Source organism: Vulpes vulpes, chromosome 16, assembly GCF_048418805.1.
Source record: "Vulpes vulpes isolate BD-2025 chromosome 16, VulVul3, whole genome shotgun sequence".
Classification (NCBI taxonomy): Eukaryota; Metazoa; Chordata; class Mammalia; order Carnivora; family Canidae; genus Vulpes; species Vulpes vulpes.
The window spans coordinates 51,057,309-51,072,202 of record NC_132795.1 but is presented as its reverse complement, the minus strand read 5'-3'; the positions used below and the strand labels follow the sequence as shown (position 1 = coordinate 51,072,202).

At 60.2% G+C, this 14,894-nt stretch overlaps 1 protein-coding gene across 3 annotated transcripts in view; it reads right to left on the bottom strand.

The window, feature by feature from the left end:
• The window catches only part of KIAA0930 (KIAA0930 ortholog), a 36,349-nt gene extending 22,719 nt beyond the window's left edge, over window positions 1–13,630 (bottom strand). For 2 of the 3 annotated variants that reach the window (XR_011997842.1, XM_072741656.1), the window contains exon 1: window positions 13,477–13,630. Coding sequence is in view for 2 of the 3 variants with exons in the window: in XM_072741656.1 (XP_072597757.1) it covers window positions 13,477–13,540 (64 nt within the window). In the remaining variant the exon portion in view is untranslated. Of the gene's footprint in view, window positions 1–5,088; window positions 5,208–13,476 lie in introns of those variants that run through there. The other variant, XM_072741660.1, reaches the window with a different exon arrangement.
• Window positions 13,631–14,894: the final 1,264 nt, after the last annotated feature.

Below are 14,894 nucleotides of genomic sequence, written 5' to 3'. Positions count from 1 at the left end.
TTCTCTCAAGAGGCGAACACAAAAGCTTTCAAGGAAAAGATGAATCAAAACCACATAAAAACAAAATTAAAAAAAAATTCCACATGCACCATAAACAAAGAAAAAAAAACAGTACATCAGAAAAACTACTGGGACTCTTAACTGAGGTCTGATTTCCCTAATAAATAACAAGCCTCAAATCAATCAATCAATCAACAAGCCTCATATAATGCATACAAAATAAGATCAAACAGAAAGCAAAGGGAGACACAGCTCTGCAAACATTAAAACAGGCTCAGCTTCACACAGCCGGAGGAATGTTCTATGAAAACCACCAAATTCCACCTTTCACCTGTCAGATGTGCAAAAAAAAATCAGAACCCCCGACCACACTCCCGGGCAGAAAAGAATGTGGAGAAACAGAATGTGCAGAAACAGGACTTCTCTGGTGGTGGGAAGGGGATCCGGTAAGATCTCCAGGGAGACAGCAGGCAATGAGACCCACACAAGCTCATGCCTGCCACCCAGCAACTCCGCCCCCGAGGGTTTTTTTTCCCCAAAAAATTCTGTAATCATTACAGCAGTGTTTGCAAAATACTGAGATGGTCCCATTCCCAGGGAAGTAGCCAGAGAAATCAGAAATCCCTGGCAGGATGGGCTACTGTGCGGTTGTCCACCAAGAACTGAAAGGGCCCTACCTGTGCCAGGGAGGAAGGTGGACCAGGGCGCAGAACAGCGCTGGAGGATCTGGGTGCTAAAGGGAGCAGCTGGGCATGAGCGCGCTGGCTGGGGGGAGCGGGCGCTGGGCCCATCCGGGCTCCAGCAGTTCCCACCGGTGCTGGGCAAGCCCCAGGCACCCTGGGACCTGTTTCCCATTTGCAAAAAGGTAGTTAAGAATGAATCCATCTCTCCGGGTCGCTGGGAGTGTTAATGAGCCGATACATGGGAAGCCTTTTGCACAGTGTGCGCCTTGAGCAGGCACCCAGGTTAGCAAGCCTCATTCACGCCACCAAGGTGTCTCCACAGCCTCCCGACAGAGGCTGCATTGACAGGAGACTTTGTCGCGATGACTCTTCTCACAACCTTTTTTTTTTTTTTTTTTTAAAGATTTTATTTATTCATTCATGAGAGACAGAGAGAGAGGGAGAGAGAGAGGCAGAGACACAGGCAGAGGGAGAAGCAGGCTCCATGCAGGGAGCCCAATGCAGGACTCGATCCCAGGTCTCCAGGATCACACCTGGGGCTGAAGGTGGCGCTAAACCCCTGAGCCACCTGGACTGCCCACAAAAATATTTCTAGTAACAGTGCAGTTACTTGGACAAACGCGTATGCTAGCAAGTTTTAAAAAATGAAACCAAAAAGCAGGCCACAAAATTGAACAGAAATATGTCAAAGAAATTTCTGTAAAAAACAAGGCCTAAGAGTGGAAGAAGTAAAGCAAATGCCCACGGCGGTGAGTGTTCAGGGCGCTGGAAAGACTCTTCCTGAAAAACAGGAAATTTTCTCTACAGCAAATCTACAGACGCCCCATGAACTCTGACACCACTAACGGTGTGCCCGGTGTGCCCGGCACTGTGCGAATACGTCCGTTCCCCACGTGGACACCCCGTGCAGCAGGTTGTGTACCAGGGAGGACGCCGCTGCCCAAGGTCGCCAGTGCTCACACCCTCCTGTGCACACCTCACCTGACTGGGAGCAAACGTTGACCGAGGGCCACTCTCAGAGGCTGGGTACTCCGTGCTGGGGTGGGATGGCTCCTGCCCCTCCGCCCTGGAGCGTCAGGGGGGCCAATTCATCACCGACTCACCCAGGGGTGCAGGCTGCATGCCCCGAGTCCACACGAGGGGAGCTGCCCTGGGCAGGAGCACGAGCAAAGCCCCCTCACTGAGGAGGGGATCTCATGTAAGGGCCCAAACCTATGGGTTAAGTGGGCGAAGGCAGGGGAAGAGCCTCCAGGGCCCTGCTCGCTGGGGGGTGATGCCCGGTGTGGCCAGGCTAGGGGAAGGCCCAGGGCCCAGGACGCCCAATGGGAGCCAGAGCTGGAGGGGACCCCACCTCACGGGGCGGCCTCACGGTTGGAGGTTTCATGTTTATCCTCCCAGGCCTGGGGACCCCTGAAGGGTCTGGCGGGGAGGAGCTGAGAGGGGGTCTCTCTGCTGCGGTGCCTCCCAAGAGCATGCCAGGCTCAGCAGTGGCTTCTGCCCTGCCTGGCCCCCCTCCCAAAGGTGGGGGGGGGGTCAACTGGCCTCTCTGGGGAGAATCCCAGGCAGCCTCGGCCCCCAGACACTCCCCACACCCCCGCAGCCAGGGCACAATGAATAGGCTTCTGTGGGGCTCTCAATAGGCCTTTCACCACCTCGTGCCTCTCAGGGCTCCTCGCTGGCTCAAGACCCTCCCATGGGGCACAGAAGACAAGGCAGCTGCCCAGGGCGCACTGCCCTGGCTTCGTGATGAGGCTCTCAGATGGGAAGGACTGGTCAGACGGGTCCCCGAGGGGGCCCTCCCAGGGCCTGGCCATGGCTCTGCTCCAGCCTAAGGGAAGCATGCAGGCTCAGTGAGGCGAGGTGGCCGGATCAGGAGAAGCCCGTGGCCCTGCCTGCTTCCCTGTCTTCTTGAAGGTCGGGGTTCCTTCACCAGATGAGCCAGGCCCCCCGGAGAGCCCCCAAAGTCTGCAGTGTGGTTCCCCGGCCTTTCTTCCCTGACCAGACACCTGTGCACCCTCAGCCTGCCACTCCCCACACTGTCAGGTCTCTGCTGTGCCCCTCTCAACCCTACCTGTGTGTCACCTCAGCTGTCACCTCCCCCCCAATCACCCCTACACCATGCCTGACCCCCTTGCCACCTGCTCCCAAACACTTGATCCCACCCACCTGGTGCTACTTAACCTCATTCCACCTTCCTGAACATGCTGTGTGGTAAAGCCAGTTTTCACTCAGCCGATGAGGAACTTGAGGCTCACGCCTTGAATCACTAGTCTGATGTCAACCTGCAAGTCTGCAGCAGAGCCACTCCTGCTGCCTTCCAGGCTGTGCTCATAGCCCCACAGCTCCCCGGCCCCACGTCTGCCCAGCCCCACAGCTCCCTAACCCCATGGCTCCCTAACCCCTCAGCTCCCTGGCCCATGGCTCCCTAACCCCACAGCTCCCTGGCCCATGGCTCCCTAACCCCACAGCTCCCCAGCCCCACCATTCCTCAGCCCCACAGCTCCCTGGCCCCATGGCTCCCTCACCCCCTGGCTCCCTAACCCCATGGCTCCTCGGCTCCCTGGCCCCACGGCTCCTTAACCCCATGGCTCCCCAGCCTTCTAACCCCACGGCCCCTGGCCCCATAGCTCCCTAACCCGATGGCCCCTTGGCCCCATAGCTCCCTAACCCCAACGGCTCCCAGCCCCATGCCACAGCCTCAGCACGCTGGTTCCAAACACCTAAGTGTCCCTCCCCACCAAGACAGGACATCGTGCTGGCAGGGTGACTTGGTACCCAGCGTGGGGCAGGACCCATGACAGCAGGGAGGCAAAGGTCAAACAAATAAATGCTTGACGATGACAAGCCTCTGGTCTTCAGCTCAGAGAACACCCTGGTGCTTTGAGCCTCACCCGAAGCCTCCCACGCAAGGACTTGACTCCTCCCTCCCTTCATGCGCACAGTGTTGTGAAATCCTTCAAGTGCTTTTACAACCCTCGGGGTCACAGCTGGGATCTCCCTACTAACCCGCTTCCCAGGGAGGGAACCCAGCGCCCTGACTCAGCTTACCCAGGAGAACCACGAAGGCCTTGGGACTGCAATCCATGCCAGGGTGGATCAGCACCGGCTCCCAGAGCCGCTCTGTGTGAGCTCCTGGGGTGCAGTGACAGACCCTGACCTCGATGTCGCCCTTGTGGGATGGGGCATCTTCCAGAGTGGTCCTTGGCCCGAAGTTTCCAGAAGCCATCCTCTGGACTCTCCCAAACAGCGATGCCTGCAGTGCCCCTGGGGCCCCACAGCCGACACCACTCAACACCCCACCCCGCTACCTGCAGACCCCTCCAGCTTCGACCCTGCCCGGGGCGGGGGGGAGGGGACAGGGACCCAAGGAGGAGCTCCACACCAAGCCCCAACTCCCGGGGGCTGTGGCCTTATTCAAACTCCTGACTCACTGCTTTGCTGACACATTAAAACAAGGCCTGTAAGACGAGCTGCGGTTCTTCTGAGGAACCTTCTAGGCTCCCACAGACACCCACACCAGATGCCCCATCCCAGACTGAGCTGGGACCGGCCACCCTGGCTCCCAGCTCGCCCCATCCCTCCCCTGCTGCCTGGGCTGGCCTTCCCTTGGTCACTGCACAGGGTTCCCCCTCCTCCCGCCTCACCCCAACATGCTACACAGGCCGAGGCAGGTCAGCGTGCCCTAGTGGCCTAGGTCAGCCCCTCCAGATAGATGCTCACGGCCCACCCACTCCAACCACAGTGTCCATGTGGACACTACGACCTGGCAAGAGGACTGGAGGACACGTGAGGGCATCCACTCGCTCGCTTCACTCCTTGCTCACTGGGCCAGGCTCAGAGCTGGGAACCGGATATGCAGCCTGACCGGCCACCCCCAACACCATGCACCGGGGCAGGAGGGACTGTCTGTCCTGCCCACAGCTGGCCCTCGCCCCTGCCCCCACAGGCTCGCAGAGCTCACCAAGGCCGCTGAGGTCCCAAGACGCAGCCGCTGACACGCTGCACGGAGCAGGGGTTCACGGGGGCGCCTCAGACAACTGTGCCCCCTCTGGAAACCAGACACACCAACACCCCCACCCCAGCCCCCAGGGGCCCACTCTCCTTCCCTCATGGTGGGGTCACAGCCCCGTGCAACGCAGCTGCCTCCGCAGAGGGGCCCACTCCCGCAGACGTCTCCGCTTCCTGATCCCCCTCTCCTCTCCCGGCTCCCCTCCTTCACCATGGAAAGCAGGCACCAGGGTGCTGCTGCTGCTGGTGCCAGACTGAGGGGAGGCCACTTGGTGAGGAGGTGCTAAATGCCTCTCCCCGGGGAGACGGGCGTGCCTGAGGCCACAGCCTCGCGTCCCCGAGGACTGGGCCCCAAACCCAGAATGCCGGCCCTGGGACTCTACACAAAGTGCCTCACCTCTCTGGGCCTCACTGGGTCCATCCATCAATGGGGCGAACACCTCCTTGGCCACAGGGTCCCTACGGAAAGGACACAACGCGGCTGCTCTGGCTCCCACCTTGCTCAGGGCCACCCGGCCTCACAGGCCTCCAGGGAAGGCTCCTGGGTGCAGCGCCTCCCCCCAGGGAGGACCGCATCCCCGAGCCCTGCCGCAGGGAGCACAGCAATCGCTCAGGACCACAACCACTCCCCACCTGCCCCCCCTCGCCCCCAGGCTGGAGGAATCTGGAATCAGGCAGGTGGCACCATCCTGGTGTCTCCTGAGGAGGTGGGGGACTGGGGGCTCGGTGGCCGTGAAGGCTGCAGCCCGGACGTGAGGCTGCAGCTCGGGGTGGTGGGAAGACGGTTCTTGGTTCCCCCTCGTGGGGGGTGGGATGTGCTATTCTTCCTATTTCTGTCTGTTCATGTTTTGCTTGTCATCCTGGGCTGACACACACGAGTGGCTGTGGGGTCATCGGCCCTGCTTGGCACCAGTGGCTCGGTTTAGGCAGCACAGTGTGGACTGGTGAACGCATCCCAGCACCACGCTGACAGCTGTGCTCCAGGTCCACCTGCCTTCCCTCATTTTATACAGGAGGAAACAGAGCCAGAGGGAAGGGCCTTGCCCGCGGTCACCCCCACAGGCCCCCTGGATTCGACCCCGGGCCCTGTCACCTGTCCCGGGCAGCCTCCGTGACACGCTCCCCTGCCCTGCGTGGAGGCGGACCAGTCGTCGGTCTTACCCTGCCAGGAGAGCAGACACGCAGGGAGCTGCAGTGATTTCCCCAAAGCAGCGCAGCAAGCAGGGGATAATTAGATTCTGAACCTTCTCTGCCCTCTCCCCCACTGTGTCTGCAGGCAGGACCCTCCGTGAGGACTGCCCCACTTAAGGGCCACCCACCAAAATGATCACCTCTTCAGCACGTGGATGCCTGTCCAGTGACCCATCACCTGCACGATCCCCAGGGCAAGCTGCCCTTGTGACTCAGCCCACCCTGAGCTGGCACAGCATCGGCCCTGGAGGAGAGTCCGGGGGTGAGGGAGAGGAAGCCGTGCACGGTGGGGCCCTATGCAGCGTCACAGGACTGGGGCAGAAACATGCATTGGAGCCGTCAGGAGCAAAGGCAGGGGCGCCGATTCTTTCAAGGGCTCAGGACACGGCCAGAGAGGGGAGGTTCCCCAGCACACAGGCTGGAGGGCAAACCCAGGCAAGGGGGGGGGGCCCTCCCTACTTAGCGAGGGAACATGCTCTTTCTCAGAGTACTCGGCTTTCCTCGCTCTCTCTGTCCTAAGAATCATTAGTATAAAAAGCCTTTTTCAAAAGTCAAAGCACCTCCAAAAGCAAAGGAGTTTTGCCTTAAAGATAAACAGTAACAAGGGGACCCCCGGGTGGCTCAGTGGGTGAAGCATCTGCCTTCAGCTCAGGTCATGGTCTCAGGGTCCCAGGATCGAGTCCCGCATCGGGATCCCCGCAGGGAGCCTGCTTCTCCCTCTGCCTGTGGGACCTCAGCCTCTCTCTGTGTCTCTCATGAATCAATAAATAAAATATTTAAAATAAATAGATAGGGGGATCCCTGGATGGCTCAGAGATTTAGTGCCTACCTTCGGCCCAGGGCGTGATCCTGGAGACCCGAGATGGAGTCCCACATCGGGCTCCCTGCATGGAGTCTGCCTCTCTCTCTCTCTCTCTCTCATGAATAAAGTAATAAAATCTTTAAAAATAAATAAATAAATAAATAAATAAATAAATAATAAATACTTTTAAAAAAACAAAGATAAACAGTAACAACCAACTCAACCTATAAGACAAAGAGTTCAAATACCAAGCCCCCTCTTCCTCCTTTTGTCAACAGACATTCCTCAAGTATTCACTGGTCATTCGGGGGAGGTAAAGAACAGATATTTTAAAAACACAAGCTAGCTGGGTGCTTGTGTCAGGTCACATGAGACACAGGATTCCCTTTTTCAAAGGGGGGGTCCCCCTCAGACTTAGCCAAGGCTCCTGCTGCCCAGTCTGGCCCAGGCAAGGGCTCCTCCCCAGGCTGGGTGCCCCTGACCTCGGCCCCCACCCTCAGGGGCTCAACTCTGGATGCGCCAACCCCGCATCTGCAGGTCCAACAGCAACGTCCCAGCCCCCATCTGTGGCCAACAGGACCCTGGGAGGAGGGTGCTTGAGCCCTCTCCCCTCCACACGCCCCGGCCCTCCCACTGGTGGCCTCCAGCTGTCACCCATGCAGGGCTGTGCGGGGAGGGCCCAGTCAGGCATTCACTCTGGCCCTTGTGACCCACCTGTGTCTGCATCCTCTCTGAGCCTCACCCAGCTGTCTGTGCAGCCACGGGGTGAGGCTGGTGAACTTCTGGAGCCTTCCTGTCCATCCCAGCTCCCCCAGGATGGGCTGTGACCCAGAAGACATGCTGCTGCCTGAACCCCAACAGGGGGACCCAGCCAGTTGCTGGGCTGCAGAATGAGACCCAAGTCGCCCTCGAGATGTAAGACCAGTTCAGGAAATGATGGCACATCTGCTCCACTCTCTCGTCGTCATTTAAATGACGTTTAAACAGCCAGAGAGCACGTTGGGAGTTTTAAGTAAGAAAGTGTGACTAAGAAACTTTATGGACAGAACATCAAGCATTCTTTCAAAAGACTGGAAAATAAGACCTTGCAAAGTTAATAGTTGTCTCTCCGTGATTGGAATTGTGAGTTATTTTTTCCCACTCTCTTAAATTTTCCAGTTTCTATAATGTGCATGGAACATTTTTAATTAGGACAAAATTTGGTTTGGGGATTCTAAGGCTGATTTGTTTTTTAAGATTTTACTTATTCATGAGAGACACAGAGAGAGAGAGAGAGAGAGAGGCAGAGACACAGGCAGAGGGAGAAGCTGGCTCCATGCAGGGAGCCCGGCGTGGGACTCGATCCCGGGACTCCAGGATCACACCCTGGGCTGAAGGTGGGTGCCAAACTGCTGAGCCACCCAGGCTGCCCCTGAGGCTGACTTTTTTTTTTTTTTAAGATTTTATTTATTTATTCATGATAGAGAGAGGCAGATACACAGAGGGAGAAGCAGGCTCCACAACGGGAGCCCGACGCGGGACTTGATCCGGAGACTCCAGGATCGCGCCCTGGGCCAAAGGCAGGAGCTAAACCACTGAGCCACCCACAGGGATCCCCTCTGAGGCTGATTTTTAACGAGGACCCCGTGTGGGCCTTCTCCTGTGGGGCCTCACGGCTCAGCTGGGATCCCTGAGCCTTCCTGGCTCAGTGTAGGAGAAAAGCATACATAAGGCCAGCAAACACCACAAGGAGGGGACACAGTGGGGCCAGCAGCCCTCCTGTGCAGGCCCAGGGGAGCCACACAACCCGGTGCACTCTGGCCTTGCAGAGACATCCCTGCAGTTGTGACCCCAGATCTCTCATCCTGGGGTTTCCCTCAAAGGACGCAGAGCCCCGCCCTCAGGAGAGCCACACCAAAGCCTCGCAGGCTGCTCCAGTCCCAGGGGCAACAGAGGCCGGAACCCACAGGCCTTAAAAATAGGCCCAGGAACCGAAAGAGGCACCGCTCCACTCCAAACGGTCACACTTCCTCTCCGAGGCACGGGCCCAAAAGCAGCTCAACTTTGCCATAGTTGGGTTGGAGGGAACCCCGGGAAACTGTCCGCAGAGAGTACAAAGCAGGCTGTGCCCCAGAACATGCATGCAACCCCAATTCCATGTGTGGGCCCCAGGCCAGATGCTCTGCGCCCTTCATAATAAGAGCCACAGCAAGGATCGGGCCTGTTGTACCTGCTGAGTCTCATGTGCTCCTTCCTCGTGCTGCCCCGTGAAGCTGTCACTTCTCGCACAATTCCCATAACCCTAAGGACTTTGTCATCTCCACCTCACAGATGCTCCAGTCTTCCCTCCCAGCCACATCTCCCACTAAAATCCCCACCACCCACCTCACCCTCAGTGATGCCCAGCTGCACTGCACCCAGCAACATGGTGGAGGGCCAGGCCAAGGTGCAGTCCTGTTTCCAGCTCACAGACTGGTATCGGTGCCTGGCACAAGGCAGGTGTTGAGCCAGGAGGAGAGGCTCACTGGAAGGCAGTTGCCCCCTTCATTCCTTCTGGCTCATTCCATGAACACCCTGCAGGATGGTTACTGGCATCCAGCAGGTCTCAGCTGGAGCTCTACGTGCCCTTGGGTGAATCCATTTGCTTTCTGAAGCTTGCTTTTCTCATCTGCAAAATGGGGTGCCAACGGAAGCTCCGTCTATAGGCATTGCTGTGGTTCCCGTGAGCCTGGCACATCAGGCGTGCCGGGTCTGATGCAAGCCACCCCACAAGTCAATAGCCACAAAACTCCCCGAGGCCGAGCCAAGGAGCCAGCCACTTCTGCAGCCTCAACTCCCACGCAGCTTCCCTTCCGGCCGGCCCAGCCTCTTGTCCTCCGCCCAGGCAAGCCTTGCCCTGCCATGGCCCCCTCAGAGGCCACATGCTGCATGCACAATCCCCCAGATCCCTGTGGTGGCTCCCTCCTCTGCGCCCCTTAGGGAGCTTCTCAGACCACAACCTGGGCCCTTCCTCGATCCACCTGTGCCAGGTAGCTCTGCATGCCTGTGATGACCAAGCTTCCAGCACCCCGAGGACAGGTGTGGGTGGCATCCACCTCTGCTAAGCACTTAGGCTTAAATATATCCTGCCACTTCCCAGCCATGTGACTGGGGACGGGTCACTTCACCTCTACACTTGCATTTGCTCATCAGGTAGCAATACCTACCTTACAGGCCTAATTCAAGAATAAAAGCAAAGAGTGAACAAAACCCTCCTATGGCCCCACAGCTCTGCAGCCAGAGTGAGAATGCCCCAGGCCACCTAGAAGGTGGCCAGAGTCCAGGCAACAGCAGCTCCACAAAGTGTGCAGCCTACGCAGGGCCCATCGGCATGATGGAGGCCCCACCCCGCTAGCGCCTGCCTGTCCGTGACTCACATCAGGTCTCCGGGCCAGGTCAAGTCCACACGGCCTCGCTGAATGTCAGTGGCCTGATAGGAGGTCTTTCTGCTCGGCAAGCTTCAGCTGATATCCGGGCCCATGAGAAAGCCCAAGCCCTGGGAGGAAGTGTCAGGCTACATCTACTTTTGATCCAGATGTGTGCATCACACAACATCTGGGCAGTGGACCTCCTGACTCTCCCCAGCTCAGAGAACCTGGAGCCCCAAAGAGCTGGCTCAGCCAGCCAGCTTGGTTCACCTGTTCCCTGGGATCGCAAGCAGTCTCTTGCACATAAAACCCCCAAATGGTGCTCGGAGCTGCCACGGCCCTGGCTGCTTCCAGCAGGGTCTTCACTTGGGCTGTCACCTGTGCACCTGGCGGCTCTCCCCTACTCAGCTGCCACAAGGCAGGATGAGGCCCGACCCTCCTTCCCCCACCCCCAACCCTGGCAATCAAAAAATGCTTCCAACACAGACGCTGCTGAAGAAAAGCCTCAACAGTCAGGTTCGGATCTACAAGGTGCCTTTCATCGCAACAGCCGAGTGACAATCCCTGTGTGGGGGGACCAGTCGCTCTCTCCCATCTTAGACACTGTGACTCAGAAGTGACAACAGTGTGTCTGGGGTCAAGCATCTCCAGCAGAGGCTCCCTGACACCTTCAAAACAACCTCAGAGAACATGGCATGCTTCTGAATGACCTCAGCTTTAATTACACGACAGCGACAATCTGAGAGGTTTAAATTCCTAAATCTAACAGGTTGTCACAGCTGTCAAGCAGAGAAGAAAGGGTGAAGGGATCCGCTGCCTATGTAAAAGCTCTGGCTTTTTCTGGGTCTCGGCCCAACCACTGGGCCCTAACTCTACTTTGGCATAAGGTCACATTTCTCACCTGATAAACGCAAGATGGACCAAGTGAGCCCTGCTAAGAGGCTGAGATTTCACTCTCCATTGACACCCTTGGCCTTAATTTACTAGTCCAGAAATTCTCCCATTTGTCTGCTAAGTGGTCCCTGGGCACCTGCTTTGCACAGGCACTGTGCTGGGCACTGGGGAGACATGGACTGGCCATGCCCTGGAGGGGCTCACTTGCTGACTGGGGAGACAGTCACACAGACCATCACGATGCCAGGACCAGCCTGACCAACCAGCAGACATGCACCGGGTACAAAGAGCCCAGGTAGCGGGACAGGAAGTAGCAGCACTGGAGCTGAGGCTTGAAGGGACACCTGTAGGTAGGTATGTGTGTGGAGCAGAGTAGTAGGGGTGGCTTTCCAGGAAGAGAAGACGAGAAGCCCAAAACACAGGGCATCAGAGCACTGCAGGGGCTGAGGTCAGGGGGATATGGGACGGGGGTGGGGGGGTAAGACAGGAGACCTTGTGTGGGAGCCAGGAGAGGACACGGTAACTACGGGAGGACACGGTAACTACGGGGCATTTCTCTTCCCCCAGATGCAGCACAACAGGCACAGCGAGGCCTAGTGGGGGACATCTGTGGGGCAGGGGAGGGACGGGGCAGGCTCTGGGGTCAGACTGGCCAAAGGTCCATGCCAGCTGTGCCACTTCTTCACTGACCAGCTCCAGGCAAGTCTCTCCACTCCCTGAACCTCCAGCTTATCTGTGACATGGGGATGATAGTCCTCTCTGGCAAAGTCAGAATCAAATTAACAGAGCACACGTAAAAGCACCTGGCACATAGAAAGTGCTCTGCAAACGTCAGGTCATTACTGTCCTTAGGGAATGGCCCTGCAGACTCCTTGGGACAGGGCGTAACAGGGAAGAGAAGGTGCTCAGAGGTCAGACTACAGTGGGAGCACGCTAACCAGGGAAGTGGGGAGGGGCTGCCTGGAGCTCCTGAGCAAGCAGGGCCCAGGGGCCTGGAGCAGATGGTCCCTCAGACCCCTCCCATTTCAGACATCCTGTGCCAGGTGGCACGTGCGCCTGCCAGGCTGGCACACGGCCTGGCACACAGTAGGTGCTTAGTGAACGTTTGCTGAATGAACTAATGAGGATCCTTCAATGTCTGCTCACAACTAAGCCCTGACACCTTTTCAGAAAAAGGCACCAGAGAAACACATTTCCTGGTCCATCCTTACTGGGCAGGCACCCCCACCCCTCACTGCAATGCCTGCTCAGGAGGAAATTCCTGGGGCAGGTGGGGCTGGGATCTGCACCCTGAGGGCACAGGGTGTTAGGCTAAGGTTAGTGTACCTCCTACAAAAAGGACGATTCAAAGTTATTTTCTCCAGGGCGTGGCCTGCTCAGGGCCCTGGAACCCCAGGGCTGCCACTTCCCTGCTGTTGTGTGACCTCAGAGGGGGATCTGGTGGCCCTTGGGGACTCCCCAACGGTGAATGATGGGGGGACAAGTAGAATCTCTAAAGCTGACATTCCCTCCTTCACAATGCTGTCACCCCCTCAGAAATCCCCTGCTCAGACTGGGGTGAGGGTGGGGCGGGGGGTGGGGGGCGGCTGACAATGTGGCATGAAATCATTCCCGCACCAAGAAGGGAGGGGTCCTTCCATCCATGGATAAAATGATAAACCCACACTACAGGGGAGGGGGCTCCTGGGCTTCAGTCTGGGCAGGATGCATCCGCAGCCATTACCTCACACCCAGCCAAGCAGGGAGACCCCACCCACACCTAAGAGTCCCAGGCTTTTCCAAACAATACCAGGCACCCCCACCCCGCCCCACCACACCCCACCCCACAGCAGAGGTATGACTTAGGGCCTCAGCTGAGCGGGAGGCAGCAGGCCTTGCTCCGGGTGCTAAGTGGGTGGATTCAGGGGGCCAAGGCCCAACAGGTCCCCAGTTAGAGCTAACGAGGAGGAGGAAATGGCAGTGCGGAGAGGTGCGGGAAGACAAAGGCTTCAGGAAGCTGGGGACCGTGGCCACCGCACGCTTGCAGGGAGGTCTGGCCAGGGCGCCCTGGGGGCCTGCCCCCACCCCGGCCCGGAGACCCCCAGACTCGGGGTCTCCCCAGATCCCACGAGCACACTCCCTGCAGCGGCACTGAAGCCCCCGGGAGGGACCTGGCACAAACACGGCGGGGAAGGTGAAGGATGAACAGACGTACTCGAAAGGACAGACGGAGGGAGACGCCGAGTGACCCGGGAGAGAGGGAGAGACCCAGGAACATGAGTGTGCGGAGCCGCTCTTGGGACCAAAAGCAGAGACCAGGACACAGGGACACAGGAAAAACCTGTACGTGGAGAGCTGGGGGCGCATGGAGGAGGCTACGGCGCGCAGGGAGAGAGACACGCACAGAGACACGCAGAGACAGAGAGAGACGCACACGGAGAGACGCGCAGAGACGCGCAGGGACCGAGACGGCGCAGGGACCCCCGAGGCGCGCCCCCGGCGCCGGCGGCCCGACCCGGCCCGCCCCACTCACCGAGGCCGCAGACCTCCCGGCGCAGGCTCAGGCGGCCGCGCTCCTCCGCTATGGCGCGCAGCATGCGCTGCAGCGAGCGCTCCTCGGCCTCGGCGCCGCCCGCAGGCTCGGGGGAGGCGGCGGCAGCGGCGGGGAGGGCGGGCGGCCCGGCCCGGAGCCCCGCGGGCGCGGGCGCCGAGGCGCAGGCCCGGCCCGGCGGCCGCGCAGAAGCCATGCCGGGCCCCGGCTCATCGCCCGCGCCGCGCCCGCCGGGGCCCCCGCGCCCCGCCGCCCCCGCCCCCGCCCCCGCCCCGGCGCCGCCCGCCGCGAGCACCAGTGAAGCCACAATCCGCCTTTGTGCGCGTCGCCGCCGCCGCCGCCGCCGTCCGTCGCCGCCGACGCCTGCCGAGCCCGGCGAGAGAAGCGCAGCTCCGCGCCGCCGCCGCCGCCTCCCGGCCACCGCCCGCCCCGCCCGCCCCGCCCGCCCCGCCCGGCACGCCCCGGCCCCGCCCACCGGCCCCGGCCCCGCCCCCTGCCGCCGCTCGGCCGCGTCCCGACTCACCCCCGGACCGCCCCCTGCTCGCCGGGCCCCGCCCCCGACGCTGCCCGCCCCGCCCCCTGCTCGCCGGGCCCCGCCCCCGACGCTGCTTGCCCCGCCTCCTGCCTGCCCCGAGGCGCCTGGCCCCGCCCCCTCCCCCTCCAGCGGCGGGCGGCGGGATCCCGTCCCCACCCCCACCGGACCGGGCCACTCTGGCTCCGCCCCCCTCCGACACCAGCCACGTTCTTCCTCAAACGGCTGTCGGGCCGCCCCCTCGGCCTCCCGCGCGGTGCCTCCTGACCCTCCGTGGCCCTGCCCCTACCTCCTGGAGGCCCCAGCCCCGCAGCCGTCCCGAGACCGATCCCCGCCCGCAAGCACCGTGCAGCGGCTCTGCGGCTCTGAGCCCCTCCCATCGCCCCTTCCGGGCCTATTCCCCGCCCCTTCTGCCCTCCTGCACCCCCCACACCCCCGGCCCCCTCCGGTCCCGCACTAGAACACGTTGTCACCTGCTCCCCACATTGCTACACTCCTGGTCCGGGGGCAGGGGCCGGTTTCCGCGGGGAACATCCTCCGCAGAACCCAGGGAGAGCTCACCCCCTCCCCGCAAAGAAGTGTCAGAGGGGGCGCGATGCAAAGCCTGCCTCCCGCGCGCGGTCCTTGACCCAGCGCAGGACAGGGTGTTGAGAAAGGCTCTGAGCCTCAGTGTCCTCGGCGGTGCAGCGGGGGTGTGTCCCTGAGTGTGGGCTACTAGGAGCGCCCCAGGGGTAGGGAGGTATGAGGTCGGCTGGGCATGTGATCCTGAGGAAGGCGAAGGTCCAGCCAGGCGCCCTTCCGGAGCCCACCTCTGCTGATAGGGGCAGGCCCTGGGGGAGGAGCAGCCTGAGGCCTTCCTGGGACCCAC